This window comes from Paroedura picta, chromosome 6, assembly GCF_049243985.1.
Source record: "Paroedura picta isolate Pp20150507F chromosome 6, Ppicta_v3.0, whole genome shotgun sequence".
Taxonomy (NCBI): Eukaryota; Metazoa; Chordata; class Lepidosauria; order Squamata; family Gekkonidae; genus Paroedura; species Paroedura picta.
Genome location: NC_135374.1, coordinates 98,928,323 through 98,945,633, shown reverse-complemented (window position 1 = coordinate 98,945,633; position 17,311 = coordinate 98,928,323). Strand labels below are relative to the sequence as shown.

At 40.7% G+C, this 17,311-nt stretch overlaps 1 protein-coding gene across 1 annotated transcript in view; it reads left to right on the top strand.

Annotated features, from left to right (window-relative positions):
• Positions 1 to 17,311, top strand: part of UBAC2 (UBA domain containing 2) — a 99,088-nt gene that overhangs the window by 54,804 nt on the left and 26,973 nt on the right. The window contains exons 5-6 of the mRNA XM_077343826.1: positions 2,983 to 3,106; positions 5,874 to 5,921. Of these exons, the coding sequence (XP_077199941.1) occupies positions 2,983 to 3,106; positions 5,874 to 5,921 (172 nt within the window). The remainder of the gene's footprint in view (positions 1 to 2,982; positions 3,107 to 5,873; positions 5,922 to 17,311) is intronic.

The following is a 17,311-nucleotide window of genomic DNA, read 5'->3' as shown; positions in this document are numbered from 1 at the left end:
TGCTGCTAGTTGATATGTGGGTTTAGGGTGAATCTCTGATTTTGAAAAAGGTATTCTCGCTGCAGTTTTTTGGGAAGAAGGTTTAGTTTTGATACCTCTTTAAATTGTAATATTTGTATTGCTGTATTTTATGCATATCTCAAATAAACATGTATGACTGTATACACATGTACAATGCAGCATCATGTAGCGGTTAGACTGTCTGACTTGGATCTTGGAGACACAGGTTTGAATCCACACTCATGGAGGCTTGCTGCGTTACCTTGGACCAGACACACCCTTCAGCCTAACTACCTCACAAAGTTGTTGTGAGGATAAATGGGGGAGAGGAGAATGATGTCAGCTGCTTTGGGTCCCCATTAGGAAGAAAAGCAGGGTATAAAAAGACAATAAATTAATATATTATGCAGAGCTCAAGATTCAAATGATTTTAATTAAAAAACCCTGAATATGACTAACTGGAGAAGAAAGTTATGCAAAAGGCAAGAGACACAGGACTTCCAAAATGTATCATTAAACCTAAACCCAAGATTCTGTTGAATAGTAAAAGAGGTAGGAGAGGCTGTGACATGGTGGTATGTGTAAAGGATCTTAAAAAACGCATGGAATTCTCTGGCAAAGAGTGGAGATATTAATGGTGCCGTCCTAAGAACACACTTCTGGAAGTAAACCCTGCTGGAAAAAAAACTCAGTAGAAAAAACTAAGTAGACTTACATAGGATTGCTCTGTAGTCTTTTTTTATTTCTGAGGGACTGTTCTGATATAGTCTGTATGGTTTGGATTTTCTTTTTAGGGGCAGAAACTAAACTACAAAAAAATGTTTGTGGTTATTTTTTTTTTAAATGACTATGTCTATGATGACGTAGATGTAACCTAAAAAGCAGTGTATGCTGGAGGGTCATTCTATAGGAAATTACTGCACGTATCACTGCATGAAAGTTTTAGTTCCCCAAATAATTTCAGGAATTTGGTGTGGGGGATTTTGCGTGAGTAAATTCCACAGAATCAACAAACATCATCATCCATGAGTTCTATATCTAATTTAGTATTCAAGAAGATTTAGTCAAAGAGTTACTGACAGGTAGCTGTGCAACCTGGAGGATCATTGTCCATGGGGTCGCGATGGGTCGGACACGACTTCGCACATAACAACAAAGCTGTGCAACGTGATTTTAAACTGTCTTTTGACAGCCAACATCCTACCCCATGGCATTTGTAACAAGAAAAATGTTTTATTAAAAACCAGAGAAAATTGTTATGTTAGTGTGGGTGTGAACAAACTCTAATTGACAGCATATACTGTATATGATATGTGTGGTGTTTTTCTCTGTATATATGAATGTAACTTCAGAGTGCCTCTTTCAAATCAATTTTGGTAATGCTAGCAAAAAGTACACTACGGAGCATCATGCATGGAAAAAGCTGCCCATTTTAGATGAACATAATGAAAAAAATATACATGGAACTACATATGAAACTGCTTTTAGAGCCAAAATACAGTCTGCATAGATACTAAGTTCCACCAAGTAGCTTTTGACCAATGGTAACCCTATGAATCAGTGTCCTCCAGAACATCCTATTGTCAACCATCTTGCTCATGTCTTGCAAACTGAAGACCATGTTGGATCGTCCTCTTTTCCTGGCATTGTTGTCTTTTCCAGTGGCTGTGGTCTTCTCATAACATGACCAAAATGTAGTAACTTCAATTTATTCATTTTAGCTTCTATCTAGAGAAAGCTGAGGCTTGACTTGATCTAGAACCTGCTTATGTCTTTTTTGTCAGTCCACAGTATCCATAAAACTCTCCTGTAGCACCACACTTCACATGAGTAAACTTTCTTTCTGTCAGCTTTTTAAAAATACAATCAGCAGTCTTCAACTCCACTATGTATTTCTTACTGGACTGTACATTAAATCCTGTTTCCCGTAGCCTTCCTTCCTGGTATGTCAGTTTTGAATCTCTGGGGAGATTTGTACAGGAAAGAGAATTCAACCTTTGATCCCCCACATGCAGTCTGAAATACTACATCCCCATGCACAGATACATTATGCTGATCATGAAGAAGACTGCAGTTCCAATGGTCTTTTGGAAATATGAAATCGAATACTGTATGGAGAGTTAGAATGATAGCTTTCCCTACTCTACTTTTGATCCCTTTCTATTGCTATAAAATGGTACTGATGAAACACAATGAGGTAGTATAGCCTTAATGTTGTAAAGTGGGGTGGGGGGAGAGAGAGCAGAAATTCCCACAAGTCTAAAAGGGGAGTTCAAGCCTTCCTTTTGGTATACTGCTTTTGTGGCAGTTTAAAATGATATTTTAATTACAGAGCTGTTCTGTCAGGCCTACGATTGAGGCCATAAAAATTTACACCAAGGAAACACTGGCCTCTCTACCTACAAAACAGAAAAAACAAAAGCCACCAACTGCCCAACAAAACCCTCTCTAAGTTCCCTTTCTAAGATGGTTGATTTAATTTAAAAGTTAGAAGCTGTTATCAACCATTTATCAATGTAATGTTAACTATATGAATTCCTGGTGTTATCTGCCCTGAGCCAACCAGGAAGGGCAGGCTACAAAAATAAAGCTTTATTATTTTAATTTTAATTTTAAATGGTGAAAATCTACTCATCTGCCTCAGATGTCTGCCATCTGATCATAAATATTGTTTCCACATACCATAGAAAGCTTAAATACAAACATCATAGGTCTACATGGGAAAATTTTACAAAATTAATCCAAAAATGAAACTGTAAAGCAACAAAGAGGCATAGGAGCTATTTGGTGTGTGACCCGATTGGATATTGTGGAGTCATTGAAATGATCAAGTTTTGCTCCTAGAGAACAAGTTTGTCCATATGAGGTTACAGTGATGATGACATGGAATAATTAAGAAAAGTGGAGTATGTATGATCTCAGATCTTCTTACATAATAATTCTGTTGACATCCCCTTTTTATTGTGTTTTCTTTCTCAACAGTTTGGGTCCTATATTTGCTCTTTTTATACCATTTTATTGCTCCATTCCAAGAGTTCAAGTGACACAAATTCTGGGCCAGTTTTCCATCACGAACAAGACACTGGTCTATATATTGGGTTTGCAGGTACAGTATGTTTTTGGGTTTGTTTGTTTGTTTTGTGGATTTTCATTTACTTAACAGTTCTGGTGCATCTTGCATTTGTGTAAATTATTTTGAAGAACTGCAGTATGTTAAATAATCTCTATCTGGATATTTAGTTCTAAATGTATTACCGATATTTTGAAATGGGAAATTTCAATGAAAACTGTAGTGAGATGGACGCTAATTCTTCAAACAGAGTTCCCTACAGTCATCAAGAAGGTATTTATGTCCACAGGATGTTGCAAGCTGTGGAAGAAGGCAATCAGTAAATGCCTGTGATGTCAGCGCCTTTCCAAGGTTTGCTGTGGTGAAGGCCACTTTATGTCTGTTGTAGTTCACTGAGTGGAAATTTTATTGATTTGGATGAGATGATCCACTCTGTAGGGTAAAGATAAAGAACTGTTTAGATATATACATATAGATTACATTTAATGGCATAAAATTCAAATAAATACAAGTAACCATAACACAGATGGACCTAGGTGATATACATTGAAACCAAAAGCACAGTCTAGCATTTTTGCAATATCAAAAGATTGATCTTTAACATAGAACAAAGTACATTTGCAACTTTATCCCGTACAGCATGATTCTTCTCGGTAAGTAGGGCTTTAAGAGTTTGCTGTTCATTTCTGCAGTTTATCCTCCACTTGGTTATATAGTCCTGATCCGGAATGCATTGTCTTCAAAGAGCCAGGCGAACCAAGATGATGTGAGGGAACTGGAGCCTGCTAATGACTTCTTATTGCTACTGTTTTGTCTGAGACTGGGACCTAGAGTAAAATTATTTGGTTTATCAAGACCTGGGCTAACTATTAGAAGCTTGATCATCTTTGTGTCTTTTAATAGTAAGCAGAACATGCTTACCGGATTCCAGCTTCTTTTGGGGGGACCTTGGATTAGAAAGCTCATCTTCCAGTTCTGGAAGTGTGGCCACCCCAGGTCCTGACAGAGCCATTTTCAGCTAGAGAAAATGAAGTGCAACTTCTGCAAATTCTGTTCTTTCGGTTCAGCCCGTTCCTTCTAATACTCTGGCAATGATTACCAGTGGCAATGCTAGATATTTATCTTTAGGTGATTTGACTCTTACTTTCCTCTCCCCTGTTATCATGGCAGGCTGATAAGAATGCCGTTAGATGCTTCATTGTTGAACACATCCCCGTCTGTCAGTGGCAGATACTTAGCTTGATTGTGTGGTTTGCAGTTTGAAAGTAACTGAATTCGGTTAGCATCAGTGCCTGCCCAATAGAAAATGTTACTGAGCCTGGAAATGGTTATCCCTTAAAAGTTCTAAAAGGACTGGATCTTTCTGGAACTTTTATTGGAGAACATTTCCAAGATTAATACTATTGTGCAAAAGTATAAGAAGTTCGTTCCATGTATGCTTCGCTGTACCAGATTGCTAGCATACGTGTCTAATGCATGTTCATTGGGGGATTTTTGGAATGAATATGCCAGTTTCAGACTGTTACTCATGTCTTTCTCTTTGCCACGCGTACGATAATTTTATTTTGCTCCTAATGCTGCCCTCCCAATCCTTCCACAGCTTCCTATATATATTTTCCTGCACTTCTTTTCTTGAAAGGCTTTTACCCTTTCTTTTTTAAAGAGCATAGACTTTTATATTTATTTAACTCCTTGCACTTGTTTTGTTAAACTAGTTTCTGAATAGATTCAAGTGGGTAGCTGTGTTGGTCTGAAGTAGCACAACCCAAATAGAGTCCAATAGCACCTTTAAGACATTCTGAGGAAGAGTGCATGCACTCAAAAGCTCATGCCTTGAATAAACCTTTGTTGGTCTTAAAGGTGCTATTGGGCTCTATTTTAGTTTCTGAATAAAGTGTCTTTGTGAGTTATCTCTTGGCTGCTTCTGGTCTTACCCGGTTCATGTAAAACACCTGCCCATGGACGGAGAGTTGGCTAATGAAGGAAATTATAGCTTTACTGCTTACTAGTGGAAGATGTCTCCTTTTCCTGAGATGCTTTCTGGACAATGTATTGCATCAAATTAATTGCAATATACAACACAGCAATAAAATATCCTCAACAAATCAGGATACATCCCCTTTGTGTAGTGCCTGTCCCCAAGCCCCTGTAATTTTTGGGGGTATCTCTGGTTGTCAATTCAGGATCTTTTGCATGAACGCATTTTGGATTTGCTATTTGGTTTGTATTTGTTTGCTCAGGTCAGTTTTGTCTTGCAGAATTACTAAATTTAAATAATATCTATTATTTACTTTACTTTATCAGATTTCTAAACTGCTTTTCAGCTGTTGCTTCCAAAAGTGGAATGAATTCTAATTTTAGAAACACATTTAAATAATAAAATTAACATAAAAAAACAGCAGCCAACATAGTGGATTGGATCCTGATGATAGTGTTGCTTAATGGAAGGCATCTCTGTGAGCGTTTCTTGCCTTCCTCCTCCCACTATAGCCCACCAATTTTCCCATGACAAAGTTTCCCTCCCAGTTTAGTGTGCAGGACAACTTAGAGGTCTGCAGCAGGAGGGAGGAACTCTTAAAAATCTCTCCTCATCCATCTGTGGAAAAATGAATCAAGATTTAATCCAGTGGACCAATCCAAAGCCATATAATAGGGTCTAACTTTCAAAATCAGAATGGAACAAAATTAGTTTCCATAAAAATCATCCAAAGGAGCAACCAAGATATATATATATTTCTTACATGAGAGATAAAATGTTATGTAATCTAATTTCTATTTTAAATTATACATTTTTGTCTCCTAGCTTTTGACTTCAGGGTCCTATATCTGGATTGTTGCTTTAAGTGGACTGGTAAGTGTACTCGTGTCTTTTCTACTGAGAATCTTTTCAATATGTCATGTTTCAAAGTATATACATACATTTTCTATTTTTTTATTTATATCTTGGGCCAAATGCAACCCCCAAATATTCAGCTGAAGTTGGTGACCAGAAAATAAATCAATGGTATATCTATCTTTGGGTTATTACTTATTTATTTATTTATTCATATTTATATACCGCTCAGGGCTCCATCTGCCCCATGTCATATTAATTTATGTGCACTTGTCTATTCTCATCATTTATAAAGTTGTCCCCCTGGCATTCCTAGTTTTTTCCAACTGTCAGAACAATGCCTAGCCTGGTCCAGTCCCTCCTCTTTTCTATTCTAATACCAAAAATATTGACAGCAGTTTTATTTACAATTAAAACAAGGATGATAATTTTGAATATATTGAAGTATGCAAAATGTGTGTGGTTAGCTACAATGTCATATCTTTCATTTAACATCTAAACAGAATTGCCCCCTTCTTAGCTGACTTTAACACGCTATGAACTGTTTAATTCTGCAAAGTTGCTTTGTACGAGGAGGAGTGAAATTCAATCAATTAATGAACAAAAACCAGGCATTTGGTAGGGCCAACTGAGCCATAACACCTACAGGTGCCCCCAGACTGAGGGACCGAACCTACTGAAGGATTGTCAAGTTATTGTTGAAGTGCCATTCTAATTGTTCCAGTTGATGTGTTGTTGTTATTGTTATACTGTTATATTGATTTTGATACTGTTCTATGTGAATGTTCAAAAATGTTTTATGTAAGCCGCCCAGAGCTGCAGGGAAGGGCAGTATAAATAAATAAATAAACAAATATTGCATTACATTACATTATGAAAAAAACCAAACCCATAAAGTCATCAAACAAATAACCTAATATTGGCCAATGTATTAAAATTAAAAAAATCTTCAAACATCAATTGTTCATTACCCTCATTTCATCAAGCAAAAAAGTTCCTTTTCTAGCTTCAGCTGTGGCAAATTGATGAATGATACCATCATAGGTTCTGGAGCTTCTCTTGTTCCAGTGAGATGAAGCAAACTCAGGATTGGCACTTTGCTTTGGGGAAGTGGGGAATAATCTATCTATACCTCTAAATAAAACTAAGAGGGTGCTGAGAGGAAATGAGACTCACCGCCTAACCACCAATCAAGTCAGCTGGCCTTTTGGGGGCCATGGGGGCGGGAACGGATTGACCACCAGTGCCTCCCCCCACCCCAAAAAGGCCCACTAAGGCTTCCACAGTCCTCTTATGGTCAAGGCAAGTGCTAGAGAAGGTGGGTTGGGTCTCATTTTCCTCTTGGCGCCGAACATCTTGGTCTCCCCATGCCACCTTCGTAAGGGTTTGTCTTAAGACTATGGTTGCGATCGGCATTATTGTATTCTAGTAACTGGTTTTAATGGGCTTTTAAAAAGGATTTTATTGTATGATATTGTATGGATTGTTTATGTAACCCACAGCAAGCCGGTCTCTGGTAGTAGCAGGCCATAAATCCAATTAATAAAATAAAGAATAATAATAATAATAAGAGACATTCTGATTTTACTGTAAATTTAAAATCCTTTTTCTTATCATGCTCCCTCACCTACCCATATTAAACGCACTTTTGTTTTTTTAGCACTGAAAATACGCTCCTCCTGACTTGGCATTTGTTGCGTTTGTGAATGGAATTTGAAAAAAGGCTGTGCATAACTATAGCTTTTGTCTAGTCCTGTTTATGATGATTGGTCAGTGAAAGAATTCTCTCATCCTTGGACACACATAGGTGCATACAATCATTTTGATATTGGGGGACTTGTTCCCTTGCGCAACTCTAACTGTGAAGCACAGCTGCAAAATTAGTTTCCGCGGCTCTGCTGAGGCCTTCAGTTTTGTGACTGTTTTGTTTAGATTAGGCAAAGCAAGACTGAAGGATGGGGGAGCCAACAGAGGGGGGGAATAGGATTTTCCCATTCCATGAGTCCTTGTGGGCCCCCTTTCTAAAATTCGGTATATACATTGTTTTCTTTTTAAAGGTAGACTCCATCAAAAATACTAATGAAAAGTCCCCCCGGATTATTTTTTATTAAATATGAAAAGCCCCACTTTTCAGGAAATATAGACTTCCCGTAGTGGTCTAACCACAATTAAAAACCGGCAGAGATTTAGAATAAAATATTAGGGATCTGTGGATATTTATACTACTACTGTTCTAACAGTTAATGACAAGCTTGAAATTCTTCCTGCCAGGAGGAAAGGGAAGAGGGCGTTGCAACAGAATGAGGGGTTATTTGATGGTAAAGATTCCAACCCACAGAAGCAGCCATTCTACTGATGTACAGATTCTTCTGACTCTTAACAGCTGATGACATAGACCAGATTCTTAGCCTTTCACTTGAGAGTGATACATCTGTTATCAGCAATATATAGTTTAGGGCAGCCTCTTTCTCAGCTTTCTTTACTGTTGAGAAACCCCTGAAATATTCTTCAGGCTTCAAGAAACCCCAGAAGTGGCACAATGGTGCAGAATATGGTTGGGAAGCATAGCTGTGTACAGACCCACCCAGGTCCCCTCCCCTTCCCACCCCAGTCCCCTCCCCTTCCCACCCCTTCCAGGCCATTTGGGGAGGGGAGACAGGTTGCCCTGACCATATGTGGTCATATCTCCCAATATAAATGTTTAACATATTTAAATAATATATAAAAATAATTAATTCCTACCCTTTTGGGAAACCCTTCCAGGGCTGTCAAGAAACCCCAGGGATTCACAAAATCCTGGTTTAGAAATCCAGATTGAGGGCATCTCAGAATGCACTGTGCAAAGCAGACATGTAGTAGATCAGAAACAATATCTTTAAATGTTTTAAATTATTTGAGTAGTTCAGTAGCACAAAAACTTAATTCAAAAGAATTTACGGCTAAACATCCGGAAGAAGTTCCTGATAGTTAGAGCAGTTCCTCAGTGGAACAGCTTTCCTCGGAGGTGCTGGGTTCTCCTTTGGAAGCTTTTAAGCAGAGGCTAGATAGCCATCTGACAGAAATGCTGTAAACTTAGGCACATTGGGAGTGGGTGGGCAGGAAGATGGTGTCAATGTTAGGCACTTGTGGCCCTTTCTTCCATGCCCAGGAAAATGCCAGTTGCCACTTTGAGGCCAGGAGACTAATTTCCTCCAGGCCAGACTGGCCAGGGATTCTGGATTTTTTTTGGGGGGAAGGGCATCACCTGGGCATGGGATCACTGTGGGTGGGCAGATAGTTATGAATTTCCTGCATTGTTCAGGGGGTTGGACTAGATGACCCTGGAGGTTCTTTCCAACTCCATGATTCTGTGATCAGTATTTCATGTGGAGTTTGCAGAAACTTTTCCCTACAGGACTGTACTCTCTAGGTAAATGTCTGGGTCCTTTGCGATGGCAGCATATTCTTGGAGTGAAACAAACTTAAACCCCTGTCATCTGGAAATCCCCCTAGAGTGACTCTAACACATTCATCTTTGGCTATAGGAAATATTGTACAGGTCACATGATTTTCCTTTTCCTTGTCACTGAAGAACTGATCATATGATCAGTGTCATAGGCTGTTTTTAAAGATACAGATTAATATATTGCCTGGTTCTCTTGTACAACAGCACAGTTATTTTATTCTTTGTAACAGAAGAGTGATAAAGGCAACAGAGGGAAGAGGCTACAACTTTTGGGAACTATGGAGTTTCTGGATGTGTCCCCCCCCCCCCCAGTAATTGAAAGAGGCTTTATAGAAGTTGTGATTTTTCGCAGCGTTTCTGATACATTGCGTTCCATTTGCAGTACCTGCTTGCAAACGAAAATTACTTATTTTGAGGCTTTTTAAACAAAGGAAATCAGTAATCTGCCATAAGATAGCAGTAACTGTGTTAGTAAGTGCAGTTACACTTATCACCCTTTTATGTCAACCAAGAAAAATGCCCACACAGAGGGAGGAGTTTTCATTATTTGTTAGCTATATTTTTTCAGCAGGCGTTACTGTGAGGGCAAATGGTCAGATATGCACGTTTGTGCCTTTTCTTGGGGAAATTCGTTATTGTGGTTGCGTCTGCAGCTACTGATGGCATGCAATCATATAGATAGTTATATAGATACATACTCCTGTCATTCTGAGATACCTTGTCTAGCTACTTGGAAAAAATAGTAGAAGATTGTTGCTACCCATGCATGGGCGATAGATCACACAACCCAGTTTTTTACATAGTGTGCGTCTGTGTGTGTGTGTGGGGGAAACATCCCTGTACTTGTAGCATTTTCCATTGACAGGTCTTGCAGTAAACTCTCAAAACTGCTTTCTCAACTGTGAAATGTAGCTTAGTTTTTATGGAAAAACCTAATGTGGAAGAAATGTTTCAAAATATTTGGGCAGGTATATAGACAGTATGCATATGTTCCCCACTGGATCATGACGGTTATTTCTGTCTCCAACATTGCTGCTCTTTTCTTCTGCACATTATTTCGGTACGACTAAAATGCTTGTCCATGGAGCTGAGTGAGGATGTTTGCAGAACAAAGCATTTTATATTGTAAAAAGTTCTGAGTGGAACATAGTACATTTCAGTGCATTCTAAACACAGACCCGATGACTCCCCATATCCCTACCTGACCACCCATCGAGTGGAGCAGCAGGCCAGCTTTGGCTGCACAGCCAAAAATATTGTGCTTTGCTGTTTCCAGCAGGAATGAATGGCATGTTAAATATTGCTTGATCCCTTTGTTTCTTTCTGTTCTGAATGCAATTTATAAGTAGAGGAGTTCATCTACAAAAGAAGGAGAAATTTATAGGTGGATTAAAATACATTGACCTTAAAAGGACAAAAAGCTGGAAGCGTTTTGGAAGAAAGCAAAATTCAGTGCAGTAAAAAATTTTATTTTTTGTTTCTGCCTGAGAGACGGTAGAAAAACATTCCAGTGGTGCACTGCTGAAAAATATGGGGAAGAGAGGAAAAGCTACTGGAAGGTAAACCCTTCTGACATCATTCGCTTCAGGTGACTTTTATATTATGCACAGCAGGAAAACAACTTTGAAGGATAACACCACAGGTACCCATTTTCAGCAGTCACCCCCCCCCCCCCGCCCCCCAAAAAAAACAGATGGGTGAGATTGAGTTAAATTTGACTTATAATGATGACATAACATGCTCAATTACTAATGTTCATTTGGAGATTTCAGAATATAATATTAGGACTTCCACTTTCCAAGAGTGTGGTCAATGATTTTGTACCTAAGCACTTTTAGAAAGGAATTTTGCATACATTGACTGACATCAGACTAAAAGAATGCTTTGTGAACATTTAAGTGTGCATTGTTTTAGATGCAGGAATCTGTGCAAGTGTAGACGGGACCTTTTGGGTATGAGAAAACCCAAGTTAAGTCCTGCTGATATTAGTGGAAGATGTTTACCAGGTACTTCCCACTCCTTATCAGTAGAAACATTGTGCTTAAGAAGTGCTTCACTTGAACTGGGTAGTGCCTGAAGTTGCAAGTCAAAATGAAAAGAGATATATCTTCCGTAACTGCTACATGTTCTTAGAAAAAGTACCCCATTTTTCTATATGATACCTCGAATCATCTGTTCAACTGCTGAGAGAGGAAGAAATGGGGGATGGGGAGGAAATTTCATAGCCAAACTCCTACAAGACAAAATATAAATAAATAAATAAACAAACAAATAAATAAATAAATGTGAAGAACCTTTGTGGTTTTGCACAACCATTCTTTCCACACAGTTGAACCCCTCTTCGACTTGTGTAAACATAAAAGCCCCTTGTTCAAATCAGTTTTCTCTTTTTAAAGCCAAACACTCAAGAGATGAAGCTGATTCCTAGTTTTATGTTTAACTTTCTCTTTCCTAAACTCAACAATTGTTGGCAGGGTCTGATGAAGAACGTTCCTTTCCCCACCCCCTTAGAAAAGAATATGGGACTTACAGTTTGCTGGAGCAAGGAGAAGTCCTAAACTCACAACAGTGACCTTTTCAATTGGAAAGCATCTTTCCAGCATAACTCTTGAACCTGCACTGCTGCTAGATTCTCCCCGGGATGTAGTAGTTGTAGTTGTAGTTGTAGTAGTAATTGTTGTTATTGTTGTTATTACAGCCTGCCCTTCCCAGCACGCTCAGGGTGGGTAGTAGCAAGAGGTATACTTACATGGTTAAGCAGGTTTTTAAAATTAAAAATGCTTAAAATTAACGTATTTTAGTTAAATTATGTATATGTGTACAATAAAACGAAATCAGAGCCCAGTGGCACCTTTAAGACCAACAAAGATTTATTCAAGGCATGAGCTTTCGAGTGCAAGCACTCTTCCTCAGACTATGAATTGATCATCATGGCAATGGGAATATGTTGTTGTTGTTGTTGTTGTTGGATTTCTAGCCCACTACTCCCAATGGCTTGTGACGGGTTACAGCATGTATAAAATACCCCAATAAAATTCCCCTAGAACCAAAACTTGAACCAAAACTAAGCAAAAGTTAATCCTGTTAAATTAGTAAACTGTGTCACAATATCCAAATACAGTCATCTGACAATTCTTTGCTAAAACAGCCAATCAGTCCCCTCGAATTCAGTTGCAGTTCACAAAAACATCCTTAACACGCCCGCGGCGCCATGGGCGCCGCGGACTAAATAATTCGTTAAGCCCTCAGGCGGAGGGCCTTGTCCGTTATGAGGAAGGGGCCTGATTGGCCCCTTCCTCCTGACAGACCATTGGGCGGGCCAGTTGGCAGGCGCGAAGCGCCTGCCGATTGCCCCGGCCGATTCCTAGGCTGCTGCGGCTCGCAGTTGCTTCCTTGAGGGCGGCCTGACGCATCGGGAGGCGCAAAGCGCCTCCGACGCGTCAGGCCGCCGGCAAGGGAGCCCCCGGCAGCCACGCGGAGCGCGGCTGCTGGGGGCTCCTTCGCGCCTCTCGCCGCTTCAGCCCGCCCGCAAAGGGAACTCCCGGCATTCACGTGGAGCGCGGCTGCCGGGGGCTCCTTGCCCAACGGCCTGACGCGGCGAGAGGCGCAAAGCGCCTCTCGCTGCGTCAGCCCGCCCGCAAAGGGAACCCCCCGTAGCCGCGCAGAGCACGGCTGCTGGAGGCTCCCTGCCCAACGGCCTGATGCTGTGAGAGGCGCGAAGCGCCTCTCGCAGCGTCAGCCCCCTGACACACGGAGCCCCGGCAGCCGCGCTCCGCGCGAATGCCGGGGGCTCCGTGGTCTAGCGCCCGCTGCATTTAGCTGCAGCGGGCTTGATTACTAGTAGGAGAAATAAAACGGTCTATGTTAGTTACTAACGGCTTACACTTTACCATTTGTTGCTTGCCCATCTATATCCACCCAAGTGTGAAACATTCCTACAAGTAGAAGCTGAGCTTGTCCTGAGACCAGAGAGTTAAATTCAGAATTACATTATATATTATTAACAGTCACATAGTCCCAGTTAAAATAAATTGTGAGGAATGTGGATACATGAGTTAAACAATGTTAGCATGCATAGTGAGATAAAAAACCTATGTCCTTGTTGATTCCAGGGACTCATATGTCACATGAGAGCCAGTTTGACCGTTTATGCACTGGAGGTTTCATGCTGGGCTGCAGGCTAGAGTTTTAGTTGTGGCAGGTTGCCTCACCAACTCTTCTTCTTCTAAATTGTATATATATATACACACATACACATATATACATACATATACACTCAAAAGTTAAATTATAATAATAAAACACCTCATTATAAACCTAACAAAGTTTGGTGTTTTATGGATGGAGCATTGATGGTTTGGGGTCAGGGAGGCCTGCATTAGCCTGATGTTGATTTCCTGGCCTCAACTATAGGCCTGGTGCAGCAGTTCTGTTTTATAGGCCCTCTGGAACTGTTGAGTACCAACTGACAAAAATATGGGTTTCAACAAAATAGATGAGATTAGGCTTTTGTCTATGATAGTCAGTCGTTTTCTGTCACCATTATTCAGTTCAACCTGGAAATTAGGCTTAATTTCTTCCCCTCTGTCTACTTCCCCTTACAGGTTATATATAACCAGATCTTAACAATTATAAACCCGAGTCATATGCATCAGTAAATGCAAACAATGCTCCAAAAATAGAACCTCTTGTCGGCAGTCAGCTCACATGTCTCACTGTTGCAATCTTGCAGACTTCAGGTTTGAGGGACAATGTCTGGACAGGCTTAGTCGTACCTAATTCAACTTGGTACCAGCTAATGAAGGGTAACAATTTAGGGCAAAACCTTTACAACATCCTTTAGTCACACAAGGACTGAAATCTTGAGTGTACTTTACTTGGAATAAGCCCCCTAAAATGTGACATACTTCTGAATACACCTGCTTAGGATAGCTTCCAAAGACTGTTTATTGAATTCCGAGTTCCGCAGGGCCTGCAAAACAGACTTCTTCCACCAGGCGTTTGTCTGAGGCCGGGTGGTGGTCCAGGGGCTAAGATTGGCCCCCTCTCCACTGGGGACAGAGGCCGGTATTAGACTGGACCAGTTCCCCAGATCGTTCCATACTATGCCAAATTATCCATCTGCTTGCTTTTTTCCCATCCAGTGGGCCTGTTTAGGAACAATTGTTATTTATTATATCGCCATCATTGTAAGTGAGTTATTTTATAGGGATTTCGTGTTATGGTGGCACTAGTGCTTTCTTTCGTTCATAAAAAGCCAGTGTTGCATAGTGGCTTAGTGCTGGAATAGCATCTGGAAGAGCCATGTTCAGTTGCTTGTTGTGCCAGGAAGCTTTTTAGGTGACCTTGAACCGATCACACACCTTCAGCCTGACTTACTTCATATTGTTGTTGCGAAGACAACATGGAGGAAAGGAGGACAGTGTATGCTACTTTGGGCCCCCTGTAGCTGAGATCTAAATGAAATTAAATAAAAGAAATATTTGCAAAGATGCAGTATTTTTATTCAGCTAATCTGTTTTGAAGGAGCTTGTTTCTTCCCTTAGTAACTACCAAATCCGACCTCTGTTTATATAAATTTCAGATGTGAGATAATTTAAGAAGAAGAAGAAGAAGAAGAGTTGGTTCTTATATGCCGCTTTTCCCTACCCGAAGGAGGCTCAAAGCGGCTTACAGTCGCCTTCCCATTCCTCTCCCCACAACAGACACCCTGTGGGGTGGGTGAGGCTGAGAGAGCCCTGATATCACTGCCCGGTCAGAACAGTTTTATCAGTGCTGTGGCGAGCCCAAGGTCACCCAGCTGGTTGCATGTGGGGGAGCGCAGAATCGAACCTGGCATGCCAGATTAGAAGTCCACACTCCTAACCACTACACCAAACTGGCTCTCTGTAGTATCTAATTTCTTGAACTTTCACCTAAAATCATAGAATCATAGACTTGGAAGGGATCTCTATGGTTATCTAGACCAACCCCCTGCAGAATGCAGGAAATGACCACAAGAGCCAAGCATCTACACAGTCCCTTCTGTCCACGCACTTACAATCTGCCTAAATTCACAGAATTAGCATTTCTGTCAGATGGCTATATAGCCTCTGTTTAAAAACTTCCATAGAAGGAGAACCTACCACCTCCCGAGAAAGCCTGTTCCTCTGAGGAACCGCTTTGTCAGAAACTTCTTCTGGATGTTTAGCTGAAACTTCTTTTTAATTAATTTCATCCCATTAGTTCTGGTCTGATCCTCTGGGGCAACAGAAAACAACTCTGCACTATCTTCTGTGTGACAGCCGTTCACATACTTGAAGATGTCTATCCTATCACCTCTTAGTCATCTTCTCTGTAGCCTAAACAGACCAGGCTCTCTCAACCTTTCCTCATACGACTTGGTCTCCAAACCCCTCAGCATTTTCATTGCCCTCCTCTGGACACGTTCCAGTTTGTCTACATCCTTCTTCAGTTGTGGTGCCCAAAACTGAACACAGTACTCTACATGTGGTAGAACCAGAACAGAGTCAAATGATCACCTAGTGTGATCTGGACGCGATACTTCTTTTGATAAAGCCCCAAATCCCATTTGCATTTTTACCCACCGAGTCACACTGCTGACTCATCTTTTTTGTACATACTACTGCCAAGACAGGTCTCCCCCATCCTATAATGATGCATTTGATTTTACATATTCATAACACAGGGCCCCCAGGACAGATCCTGGGAGCATTGTCTGAAGAAAGGTGCATGCACATGAAAGCTCACGCCTTGAATAAATCTTTTTTGTCTTAAGGGTGCCATTGGACTCCAATTTTGTTGCTCTTCTAACTTTAGTTTCCTTCTTAGTTTTTATGCTGTTTTGTCCACTGAGCTACAAATAAAACTTGTTCAAGCAACTTCTTTCTAGGCCTTTATAATGTTCACCATATTAGGATAAGATTCCTCCTCCCTCCCCTTCCCCCCCCCCTTTTTTTTGCTGTAGGGGAACATTATTTGTTTGTTTTTCAGTAGCTGGTTGATAGCTGATATTTTTAGAAGAATGGGAAGGAAAATTAAAGGCTTTCATTTGAGTTTTGAAACAAAGACAGACTCTAATTATTTGGACAGATGTTAGGAACTGTCTTGCTTGACATCCTTTGAAAGATGTAACTTCCTTTATGTGGAAGACAAAGTGATTGAATTTCACTATGTTTTGGCATGGCTTCAAACTACACTCTGACGAGTACACAAGTCACACACATGAACCTGTTTTGTGCAGTCAGACCACTGATCTGGCAGTATTATGTACTTTGACTGGATGTGTCTGTCCAGGACACAGGTCTTTTATATCATGGACTGACTGATTAGTGATGCCAGTCCCCACATGGGACCTGGGGATCCCCTGAAATTACACATCAACTCCAGACTAAAGATATTAGTTCTCCTGGAGAAAATGGCTGCCTTGGAGGGTGGAGTCCAGAGCATTATACTCCACTGAGGTCCTCTCCGCACCAAGCCCCGCCTACTCCCAGCTCCACCCCCAAAGTCTCCAGGTATTACCTAATCCTGAAATGGCAGCCCTATGATTGATCCTATAGCTAGATTTTACTTGGGATTGAACGTTTTGTAGTATGAAGTACATGCTCTGCCACTGAACTGTGAACCTTCAACAACTCTCCTCCTTCTACTGAAATATTTCATAATATTCTTGCGATAGAATGAAAAATGCCTTTGTAGCAAAACTCATTCAAACATTGTAATCCTGTCTCTTCTCTCATTGTAAAGTCAACCTTTTTTTCCATGAGGAAGGATATGTGGATGATAAGCTGTTGTTGTTGTTGTTGTTAGGTGCAAAGTCGTGTCCGACCCATCGCGACCCCATGGACAATGATCCACCAGGCCTTCCTGTCCTCTACCATTCCCCGGAGTCCATTTAAGTTTGCACCGACTGCTTTGCACCGACTCCATCCAGCCACCTCATTCTCCATCGTCCCCTTCT